We start from the raw sequence: 11,884 nt of genomic DNA, 5'->3' as shown, positions 1-11,884 counted from the left end.
ATATAGCTTAGTTTTTTAATAAATGCAAGTCACTAAGTCTATGAATATAATGCTATTTATAGATATTTATAAGGCTGTTCAAATAAATGATTTTACAAATCAGAAAAAAAAAATCTGACAATGTGTCCAAATTTTAGTCAGGGGTATATGGATAAGGTAGGTGCACTATGCATAGTATACTGGTTTGCACAAATCCTAAAGTCACTAACAGTCTCAGAGAGACCTGATTACAGTCCCCACTAGAGGGCAGTAAGGGCCTCCTAAAGGGCTGACGGATTCAAGCCCTTTCTTCAGGACCTCCTTTCAGCTTTATTACAAAGAACATGCTAATGCAGAATTGCTAAAATGAGGCAATGGTACACCAAAATTTGCATATTACCCAAGTGACTTCAAGATTCAAATTTTACAATCTACTAAGATCCTGTAGCCTCTGGGAATGTCACTGAACTGCCTGAGGGCAGACTCGGGGACTGCTGGAATTCTCTCAATTTCCAGGGCTGTTATTAATGCAATAGCATTGACCTGAGGTGCTATTCATACTTTTTGGTAATAAACTGCTAGCTTTGGTTTTTTATCCATCATCTATTTAATGTCATGTGGATTATTTGATTCCCTTTTTAGGGTGTTGTGACCTATATTTTCATCAAAAGTCATTTTGCTTTTGGTTGGGTTCCTTTCTTATTGTTAAGGTGGATGTATACAAATTTCTTCAAATCTGCTTGTGCAGTGACATTACATTGGTGATGTACTTTCAGAGAGTACAAGCTAGTTAAGTCACTTGTAGTATAATATCGAGATAAGCGTAATAAAAATATTGCCTATTTAAAGTTTTTGAACATTGTTTTATAATTAAAAAGACATGTGTAAATTCATATTCTTTTACATAGCATCTAATAAGCAAATCCATATGTAATTCTAACAATGTTTGTTGCAACTTTTAATTTTGTTCCTTTTCAATTCTATACTATCATCAGTTCTTTTTTGAGTGAGGAAGTATGCATGGATTAGTAAAAGAGATTCTGTGATCAAAACTGTTTGAAAGATACTGTTCTAAATGCTTTGAGTAGATTATAAATGCTTACCTTCAAAATTCTTAAACATTGCACAATAGCAACAAATAACCAACATCGGACTCTCCCTCCAGTTTCTCACCTCGCTCATCCAAAGATCCTGGCTACCCAGATCGCTTCTATAAGTGTAGTGCCTGTTCTGTTTCATCCCCACTTCCCTCATGGATACACCAGGATGACACCCCAGGGCATAGCTCTTCCTTATCTTGTCACTCATTTCTGGGCTGGCACAAATATCTCTTTCTCAGGCCTTCCTGGAACATCCTGTTAATCTGTGTGCCATTCTCTGTCCTTTCACCCTTTTTTGTTTTCTTCAGAACAATTAGCAGTATGAAATCATCTTATTTAGCTTGTTATGTTAGAAAATCAATCTCCTCCCATCTGTCTCATTCATTGCCATTTCCACAGCACTTAGGAAAAAAAAAAGTCTAGTTTATAAGTAAGCACTTAGTAAAGATTAGATAAGTGAGAATGAATGAATGCTTCACTCACTTATTCATTCCATGTTGCTATTCTTGGAACCAGATGACTGACTGTCCACAGAAGCAGGAGCTCTCATTGAAGCCTGATGGAGTGTTGCATATATAGGAGCTTCACCTGCCCTCTGAACAACGGGGTTATCAGCTACCCCAGCCCCGTATTTCACCTTCCATTGCAGAAAGTGAAGCAGGGCTGCTGTTCTTCGTAGCACTTCCCCAACCCCCTACATCCCCATGCAAAATAGTTCAAGGCTCTGGGAAGTACTGTCTTAGGTATACTGCCTGAATCACCATCTTCTGTTAAGGAGCCCTCAGCTGGCCTGGTTGTGAGAGTTTCATTTAGTTAGTTTAGTGGAAGCTATAATATGTCTGAATGGAAGCTGTGGTGATGTTGACATTGAGGAAGCATGAAAACCTGATAGGGGAGTGGGGAGCTGAGGTCCAGTTGAGCCCTTCATGAGTCACCGAGGGCGGAGGAGGCCAGGAGAAAACACTGATGGAAGTTGAACATATAGATCCAGGAATCAAAGAGCTGAGGGGAGCTGTGGAATGAGAACATAAGCAAGAGGGAAGTGGTGGGCAGAGAGAGTTTGGCAGTGGGGTTATTTATTTTTTATTGTTGTTGAACAGCTTTATTGAGATATAATTTACATACCAGAAAATATATCCATTTAAAGCACAAAATTCAATGGTTTTTAGTATATTTAATACAGAGTTATGCAATCATCACCAAAATCTAATTTCGGAACAGTTTTATCACCCCCCTCCCAATCTTGTAACCATTACCCATCATTCCACATTCACCTGTCCCTTTCCCCACCACAGCCTTGCAACCACTAATCTACTTTCCATAGCTATAGATTAGCATATTCTGAGCATTTCATATAAGTGGGATTGTATAATTGTTCTTTTGTGACTGGATTTTTTGTCATGTTTTCAAGTTTCACCCATGTTGTAACATGTATTAGTGTTTTATTTCTTTTTATGGGAGAATAATATTGCATTGCATGGATATATAACATTTTATATATCCATTCATAATCAGTTAATAGACATTTGGTTTGTTCCACATTTTAGCTATGATGAATAATGCTGCTATGAATATATGAGTACAAATTTTTGTGTGAACATATGTTTTTATTTCTCTTAGGTTTATACTAGGAATAGAATCTCTAGGTCATATAGTAACTCTATGTTTAACACTTTGAGGAGCTGCCAAACTGTTTTCTAAAGTATCTGCACCATTTTACATTCTATTGAGGGGGGGCAGTGGTTCTTGTTTCTGAAAGAATCAGCAGTGACTGGAGTGGAGAGGCCTGGAGCAGAGTTCATGGGTGCACTTGGGACTGCATATGCAAAGGAGCAGGGTCTGGGATTGTCCGTGGAGGCTGAGGAAACCCGAACACCAGGGCACTCTGGCACATTAGATCTCACTTCCTAGGTGTTCCAGAGGACAATGACCATGATGATAGAGGAGGCCAAGAAGAGCAGGTAGAGGTGAAAGAGGAAGGTGTTCATGTTGTGGCTGAACTGTATCCACAGGTCACTTAGCCGGGCCCCTATCAACCCTGAGCCCCCATTTATCTCTGCCTCTCTGGAGCCCAGCTTCTTCACTACCAACTCCCTGGGCTCTTTCAAGCCTGTGGAGAAGACAGATACTCACCATGAAGTGGGAAGGAAACACAATTAGAGAAGTGGGGTGTTTCGGAAGTTGAGAGAATGTGGGCAGTGCTGACTTCCCTTACCAGGCAAGTGGGTGGGGGTGAGACCTGGGCCCACATTCTCCTCCCAGAGTGAGGTGGGGAAGCATTTCATTGGGCTGGTGCAGCAGAGGCGCAGAGAGTGGAGCCACTGGGGCATAGGTGGGGGATGGGTGGTGGCCAGGTGCGGCAGGTAGGTGATGAAGATGGTCTCTGGCCAGGCTGACCACCATCAGTGGCAGGCACAGGGCAAAGTGAACACCTGGGCTGGGGGTAAGGAGCATGCTGGAGTGGGGGTAAGGAGGCATGTCCAGAAGAACTACCAACCCCCTCCCTCCTTGTCTCTATCTCACACAGAGAGCCCTTTCTAAAATGATTTCTTTCTCCTTTTTGTCTTATCTGCTCAGCAACTCTAGCCAGGTCACCTGCTTAGCCTGCCTCCTTTTTACCTTCTTCTCATTATCCAATAGTTGGGGAAGTGGGTGCATACTGATGAGGAGGGTGCCATTGGCGGGAGTAGTTTATTCATCATGAGCAGGAAGACATAACCCAGCAGAAGTGTCATCTTGAATAAGGCGCGGGTCTTGCTTTCTGCTGATAGATAGAAGCTGAGGGCGTCGATGGCAACCAGAAAGCTACTGGCACCAGAAGGTTTATGACATAAGAGTCTGGGCCTGCACCTGATGGCCACCTGGTGGGTAGGAGAGAGCAGAGAGCCAGGTGAAACTAGGAGACTTAAGGGAGACCTAAGGATGGCTCTAGCCCCTTCCTTTCTTGGTGCCTACATTGCAACAGGGGCTATTTCTGGTGCTGGATGATGAGGAGCAACTTATATATGACTAACAAGACTACCCCATACCACCCTAACTGGTATGGCTCAGTTGGTTGGGTGTCATCCTACAAAGCAAAAGATCGCAGGTTTGATTCCTGATCAGGGCACACACCCGAGTTGCAGGTTCAGTCCCTGGATGAGGTGTGTGTGAGAGGCGACCAATTGATATTTCTTTCTCACATTGATGTTTATCTCTCTCTCTTTCTACCTCCCTTGCCCTCTCTCTACAAATAAATAAATAAAATCTTTTTTTAAAAAAAGATTCTCCTATACCCACCAAAGAAAACCAAGGCCAGAGCCAACAGATTCAGAAAGAGGGCTGTTTTGGGGTACTCAGGAGAGGGGAAGTCTGAGGGTTATGGTGCCCAGGGGCTTACTGATCTTGAGACAAGAAGTGAGAGGCTCTGGGACTTAGAAGAGTCCCATGATGGAGAACCGGGGGACGGACATCCATGCCAGAATCTCTGGGCTTACATAGAGCATAATCTGGTCAAAAAGACTGGAGTCCACAGACATCTTTGGGGGGGCCTTGTTGCTGTCCAGGAGCTCCCACTGTCCTTGCGTGCGGACAACATCACGTGAGGTGTCCTCTATCTTCCACCCTTCCTTTTCCATGTCCAGCAACGTGTTTTCCACTGCAGGGGAAACAAACATTTGTTCAACCCACTTTAAGCCCTGACTTGTGCAGGGCTCAAAGAGATGAATTAGAAAACTGATTTAGCTACCTTTTCCAGATTGCTCTATGACATCACTTCCTTGCTGCTCCATTGCCTGCTTTTGAGTCTGGGCTTTCTCAAGAAATCTTGTCCCTGCCTAAGTTCCCCAGCTCACCATCCACGCCATCCCAGTTAGCAAATACTTGACTGTTCCTTCCTATGTGTTAAAATGACTTTGCCTATGTGTACTTTTTTGCTATCCCCCTAGTTGATCTCATTTTACCCCAAACTGGAACCCTCACCACCACTCAGCTGTGTAGAGGACAGAGCTACAGGTGAGTGTGCAGTTCTGCTGGTCAAAGGGGAAGTAGAAGATGTCCAGGCTACGAATGCTGGTTACCCGCATTGGTTTGCTATATGCAACGTGACAATTATTAGTCACATACGCAGAGAGGTTTTCCAGGGTCTGATCCACATTCATGCTAGGTGGCAGGAGGGGAGTGAAGTAAATGCTCTGGTTTCATAGCAGTTTACGTTTCTCTCTTAAGGCGAAGCTTCCCAATGTTGCTCATTATGGCCACTCTGCCATCTTTTGTGCCCACCACTTTCCCTTTCCTCGCGGAGAAGTTGATGAGCCGTGATTGTGCTCCTCTCTGAAATATGTTTTTAGTGGCCCCATGGAATGGGATTGGCCTGCACTGCCCTGGTCTGCTCCTTGCAAAAGGTCTTCCCTCCAGCTCCCCCAGCCCTGAAACTCATGATTCCATGATGATGTCTGGAAGCCACAGGTTCTCACTTGTCACAGTGAATTTATTGATATGACCACATTCTTTTGGGTCCCAGCTGATGAAAGGATTATTCCAGGTCTAGAGCACAGGGCACAGAAGGATGGTTATGGCTGGAACTTGGAGCTGGTTTATGCCAGCATCTCCTGCCCTTCCAGTCCCTTAAAAATATATACCTGTGTATGTATTTTTTCTCAATGTATGTACTATGGGTATATGATAAAAAATTCGACCATTCCAGAAAGTTCAAACATAAAAAGCAATCTTTCTCCTCCTCAATTCACTTCAACTCTATCCATATCTCCAATTTAGTTCCATTATTAATTTCTTATGTATCATTCTAGAAAAAAATTAATGCCTATTCCAGTATTTATTTTTATTTACATGGATGGGATCATACTACGCACGTTGTTATGCATGCTGTTTTTTTGAGCTCGTTTCCTTTTGAACTCTGATTGGTCTTTTTATCCTGAAGATAATGCTTCCCTTTCTCTAGCTAACAAAGTCTTACTGGCTTTCACTTTCCACTCAGGGAAATCTTAAGCTAGGTGCTGGATATATTTGGTCCGTGAAGCTTTCTTGGGGGCTTCCGACTGCATTGTCTTCCTTCTTCCTGTATATTCCATCTGTCTTTGAAAGTTGATTGACAGCCTAGAAAACTACTGGCCCCATTCTGGTTAGATGTATCTGTTCTCTTGGGCACTGTCAAATGCAACAAATGTGATTTTTGCAAAGCCAGAAATAAAAAGGAAGGAGAGATAAGAAAGATGAAGTTACATACCATCTTTAACCACAGAAATGACATCCGCATCCGAAGTTGTGCTTTCTGACGCATACAAAAAAAAAAAAAAAAAAAAATCCAGGATAATTAATGCCATGAAATCAGGTCCTACTCTACCTCCTGCCCTTGTTTCATAAGTGGTCCCATGCAACAATTCAACTTTTCATTCACAATTTCTGAAAGAAAAGTGGGTCAGAAAAATGCAAGTTGTATGAAAATCGTAGGGAAAAAAACCAGCATGGGGACCCGCTGGGAATATGTTCTTTATAGAATATTCCCTTAATGCGGGACTCAAGGACAAATGTACCCTGCAAAAATGTCACTGCAGCATTCTCCTTCTTGTCTCTCCACCCCATGGGATGAACATCGAACTTGTACACCATCCATTCGGGGGACTCATTGCTCACCACTGGACCAATGCAAAGTTGGGTTAACACCATAAAGACTCCTTATTCCCTATTAGCAGCTTATGAAAAGAATGTAGTCAGAACCCACCACTTCCAGGTTGACAGACAGAGTGAAGGAGATGCTGACCTGAGTGGGGATGCTGTAATTGATAACTAGATGGAAGTCCTTCTGTTTAAATACAGTCTGGAAGGCAGCAGGGTCCACCCCATGCTGGTCAAAACCTGAGCAGCTGATGGTGAAAGTGTTTGCCCTTCCTGTAGAGAGCAGAGACCTTAGGAGACAGGAATAGGGTTTCTGCGTTTCCTAAGCGAGAGGAGTGCCAGGCCTGGGGTCTGAGAGCCTCTTGGCAGAGAAAAAAAATGTGGACATGGGGTGAGGCCTGTAAGCCCCTCCTCAAAGGCCAAGCTCTTACTGCCAGGGCTGGGAGGGTGGGCTGGTCTGGTAGGCAAATGGCAGAAGGCGATGTGGTAAGCTGACCTTTTAGGGCTCAGGGCTCAGACCTTTCTTCCTGTGCTTTTGCTCCCATGTAAAGACTACCCAAATTTGTATGCAAACAGCCTCTCCGGGGAGTCTTATTCCTTCCATAGCGGCAACCTTTAGATGCATTTAAAGTTTTGGCTTTTGTTTGACCATACTCTTTTCTCTCTAGCTCTATTATGATTCTTCCTCATAGTCACTGACCAAAATTACCCTAAAATTTTTTCAATTTTCCCTTCCCACTTTCATATTTTCACATTTCCCGAAAAGTTTGGAGAGACATAAACATGAGTGTGGTGTAAAATATGTGGAGACTTAGGAAAGCTGTATGTGCATTTATTGACTACTTGCTGTGGGCTGTGTTCTACACCCTCCTCAAATTCAGTGACTTCTGCTAAGATCAGCGGGAGCCGTTTTCATCATCACTGTCTTGAGAAGTTCTCATTGATCATTCACCACGTGGTTGGTGAAGCTATACAATAAAACGTAAAAGCCCTTTTGCCCACCTCACCTGTGATCCAACCCCGGATGGCTCTGTAGTTATTCCTATAGTTCTAGCCCAGCAAGTTCTTTCCCATGCCTTTTCCCCTATCTCCCCATACCAGTTAACTCATAAGGTACATATCCAAACTAAGGAGAAAGATCCTAAGGCAGGTGAATGTTGTCCTTTTCCCTCCATACACCTCTTCTACTAGATCTTCCCATGTGAGATGGGTAAGGAGCTACCCTGTTCACAGTTCCTATATCTTTGTAGAGAGGATAAGTTGGATATTATAAAAGGGTGGAATTGGAGAGGTAGTAAAATGGTAGGACAGACCAGCAGATCCTATGCAGGCAAATGTGTACTAATCAGTGAAATGTGTCTTTCATCTGTCCCCAAAGGAAACCAAAACACGGATATCACAAAGAAAGGAAGTGTTTAACCCAGCTATTTTAGATGCACTCTAGTTCTGGAGAATAATAGTTTCTGGATTTTGTCCAGAACAGCATTCCCATTTTTCCCCATTTTTGCCCCATCTTACCTGGAAGCAGAAAGCTGACAGCGAGGCAGAGGGGGAGTCCCCTCCAGCACGCCACTCCCCTTCCATGCTCCTCTTCTGAATTCTTCTTTGGGGACTCACTGGTAGCCCCCAAACCCTTGAGCTTAAAGTAGCTTGGACCACACCTTGGTTTTTTGTTTTGAATACTGCTCATGACAGGTGATCAGCCAGAGAGGTCACAGCAAAGTGTCCTGCTTTGCCACTGTCTGGGTATGTCTTCCAGGCTCCAGGCAGGGAGGAAGTTGGGCCAAGACTCAGGGAGAAGTGCCTGTTTAGCAATCTTGTCTAGATGAGTGGTTTTAGATCTGAGTTCCAAGCACTTTTCAGGGGAAATGGGTGACTTGGAAGATAAAGGCTTCATCAGGTCCTTCTGGAAGTTACTGTACCTTAGAGAATGTGCATGGAACCCTGGGAAAGAAATAGTTATACAGGGATGTCTGCTAATTTCACAAGGAAAGAGCCTGTAATTATTACCCTGGCTGGTGTGGCTCAGTTGGTTGGGCACTGTCCTGCAAAGCTGAAGGTCACTGGTTCGATTCCAGTTCAGGGCACAAGCTTGGATTGTGGTCCTGGTCCCCCCTGTTGGGGTGCATGTGAGAAGCAACCAATCAATGTTTCTCTCATACATTGATGTGTTTCTCTTTCTCTTTCTTCCTCTCTTCCCCTCTCTCTAAAAATAAATAAATAAAATCTTTTATAAAAAACACATGTAATTATTGTGTTGCAGACCTAGAAACATATCCTTTATCCAGCTGTGGACATCAGTGATTATTGTCCATATTGAGTTAAGAAGCTTGATTGAGAAGTTAAGTTCCTTTCTCATGACGTGAACCTGACTAACATATCTCTGTCTTCACAGCTAGCACCATGGTGTGGATCTGCCTCATCCTTTGTTTGCACTATTGGGATAGCTTATTCATCAGGTTTCCTCTAGATATCTAGTTTCCCCATAGTCTGATCCTTCATTTTGTCATTATCCTAAAACAACTGTCGGGCTTACCCGGCCTTAGCTAATGTTTCCAAAGGCCTACAGCCCTGAGGCCACCAGGGAATATGTGTGAGTAGAAAAATCATTTGATGAACTTTTTGAAAATACATGCACTCACACCATCCCACCCCTATGGAAGGGTGCGTGTGTAATGTGTGTGTGTGTTTAAAAGCTTCCCAACCCTGGCTGGTGTGGCTCAATGGATTGAGCACAGTCTTGAGAACCAAAGGGTTGCTGGTTCGATTCCCAGTCAGGGCACATGCCTGGGTTACAGGCCAGGTCCCCAGTTGTGTGTGCGTGAGAGGCAACCACACATTGATGCTTTTCTCCCTCTCTTTTCCCCTCCCTTCCTCTATTTCTGAAAATAAATAAATAAAATCTTTTAAAAAAGCAAATAAAAGCTCCCTACGTGGTTCTGATTCACATTTCATTGATAATGGAAGTGTTTGTGAGGCTGTAGAGTCACAGGAACACCTATGTATGAACTGTGGGTGGAAATAAAGCAATTTGTCATGGTCTCTTAAAATAGAAGATGTATGTATTATAAGACCTATCAATTCTACTCCTAGGTCTGTACTAGCACTGCACTGCCAGTCTCATGTGGCTATTAAAATTTAAATTAATTAAAATAAAGAATTCAGTTCCCCAGTCACCATAGCCACATTTTTCTCTTCTTTTCACAATAGCCATACTCCAGATGTTTAGTATATGTGCTGCCGAAGTGAGCACTATTCCACATATTTAATAACCACATGTATATTAGTGCAGAATATGTAATGGAATACTATGTGGCAAAGAGTTTAACTTCACTTTACCCATCAATATGAATAAATTTTAAGAGCATCATATTGAATGATAAAAACAATCTGCAAGCCCTGGCTGGTGTGGTTCAGTGGACTGAGCACAGGCCTGTGAACCAAAGGGTCCCTGGTTTGATTCCCAGTCAGGGTACATGCCTGGGTTGCGGACCAGGTCCCCAGTTGGGGGAGTGTGAGAGGCAACCACACTTTGATGTTTCTCTCCTTCTCTTTCTCTCTCCCTTCCTCTCTCTCTAAAAATAAAATAAATAAAATCTTTTTTTTTAAAAGCTGCAAAATATATGAAGTATGATATTATGTAACATGTATGTGCATTCTGAAGTCTACATATTTAAATAATATATTGTTTAAAATGCATCCATATGCAGTAAAACTAAAACAAAAAGTAAGAGAATAATAAATGCAAAATTTAGGACAGTTATTACCTACTTGGAGGAAAGGGAAATGGCGCTTGTGGAATACTTCAAAGACATCAGTAGTTGTAGGTGAGAGATATAAAAGGACTAACTTTTCATTTTACATTGTTATATCATATTTCAGTTTTTCCCCATGGGTACATTTTCTTTTATTATTACAATTGACATTCAATATTATTTTATATTAATTTCAGGTGTACAACATAGTGGTTAGACATTTATGTAATTTACAAAGTAATCACCCTGATAATAGTGGGTCCCTGGTGCTGTACATAGCTATTACAATATTATTGACTATACATATTCTCATGCTGTACTTTACATCCCCATGACTATTTTGTAACCACCAATTTATACTTCTTAATCCCTTTACTTTCCTCATCCAGTCCCTCAACCTCCTTCCCATCTGGCAACCATTGGTTTGTTCTCTGTGTCTATGAGTCTGTTTCTGTTTGTGTGTTTATTTTGTTCTCTTAAAAGAAAAGATTGTATTTATTTATTTTCAGAGAGAGGAGAAGGGAGGGAGAAAGGGAGAGAAACATCGTTGTGTGAGAGATACATTGATTGGTTGCCTCTTGCACGCCTCCAACTGGGGACCTGGCCTGCAACCCAGGCATGGGCCTTGACTGGGAATCCAACTGGCGACCTTTTGGTTCTCTGGCTGGCACTAAATCCACTGAGCAACACCAGCCAGGGCTGCTTATTTATTTTGTTCTTTAGATTCTACATACAAGTGAAATTATATGGTATTTGTTTATCTTTGTCTGACTTATATCACTTAGCAAAATACCCTCTAGGTCCATCCATGATGTCACAAATAGTAAGATTGTATTCTTTTTTAATGGCCAAGTGATATTCCATTGTATATGTACTACATTTTCTTTATCCAATAGTCTGTTGGTGAGCACTTAGGCTGCTTCCATATTTTGGCTATTGTAAATAATGCTGCAATTAATATAGGGGTGCATATATCTTTTCAAATTAATACTTTCAATTTCTTCATAATAAATATTCAGAAATGAAATAGCTGGGTCATAAGGTAGTTCTATTTTTTATTTTTTGAGGTATCTCCATACTGTTTTCCATAGTGGCTGCACCAATTTTCAGTCCTTTAACAATGCATGAGGGTTCCCCCATGGACATATTTTAAAAACAGTTATATTGAGGTATAACTGATATAAAATAAGCTGTTTAAACACTACACTTTGACATGTTTTGACATATATATTCACCTATGATATCATCATCATGTTCAAGATAATGAACATTTCATCATCCTCCAAAATTTTCTTTGTATCCCTTTCTAATCCCTTTCCTGCCTGTCCTCATCACATTCTGATCCCCAGGTAACCACTGATCTGTTACTACACATTACTCTTACATTTTCTAGAATTTCTGTATCCTTCCCTCTTTCTTTATATATTTATTTAAAGC

General features: G+C 41.9%; 1 protein-coding gene across 1 annotated transcript; it reads right to left on the bottom strand.

Annotated features, from left to right (window-relative positions):
• Positions 1 to 2,986: 2,986 nt before the first annotated feature.
• On the bottom strand, positions 2,987 to 8,276 carry LOC150020981 (5-hydroxytryptamine receptor 3C-like). Its single transcript, XM_090286070.1, is given in 10 exon segments — positions 2,987 to 3,189; positions 3,295 to 3,463; positions 3,465 to 3,534; positions 3,762 to 3,940; positions 4,556 to 4,719; positions 5,053 to 5,219; positions 5,485 to 5,603; positions 6,304 to 6,348; positions 6,799 to 7,014; positions 8,211 to 8,276. Coding segments are annotated over 10 exon segments (1,398 nt in total).
• Between the last annotated feature and the right edge of the window lie 3,608 nt (positions 8,277 to 11,884).

The sequence above is a fragment of the Furipterus horrens genome, unplaced genomic scaffold (genome assembly GCF_987537825.1).
Source record: "Furipterus horrens unplaced genomic scaffold, mFurHor1.1.pri manual_scaffold_1, whole genome shotgun sequence".
NCBI lineage: Eukaryota > Metazoa > Chordata > Mammalia > Chiroptera > Furipteridae > Furipterus > Furipterus horrens.
The sequence above is the reverse complement of the archived record's forward strand: the minus strand, read 5'-3'. Positions and strand labels throughout refer to the sequence as shown.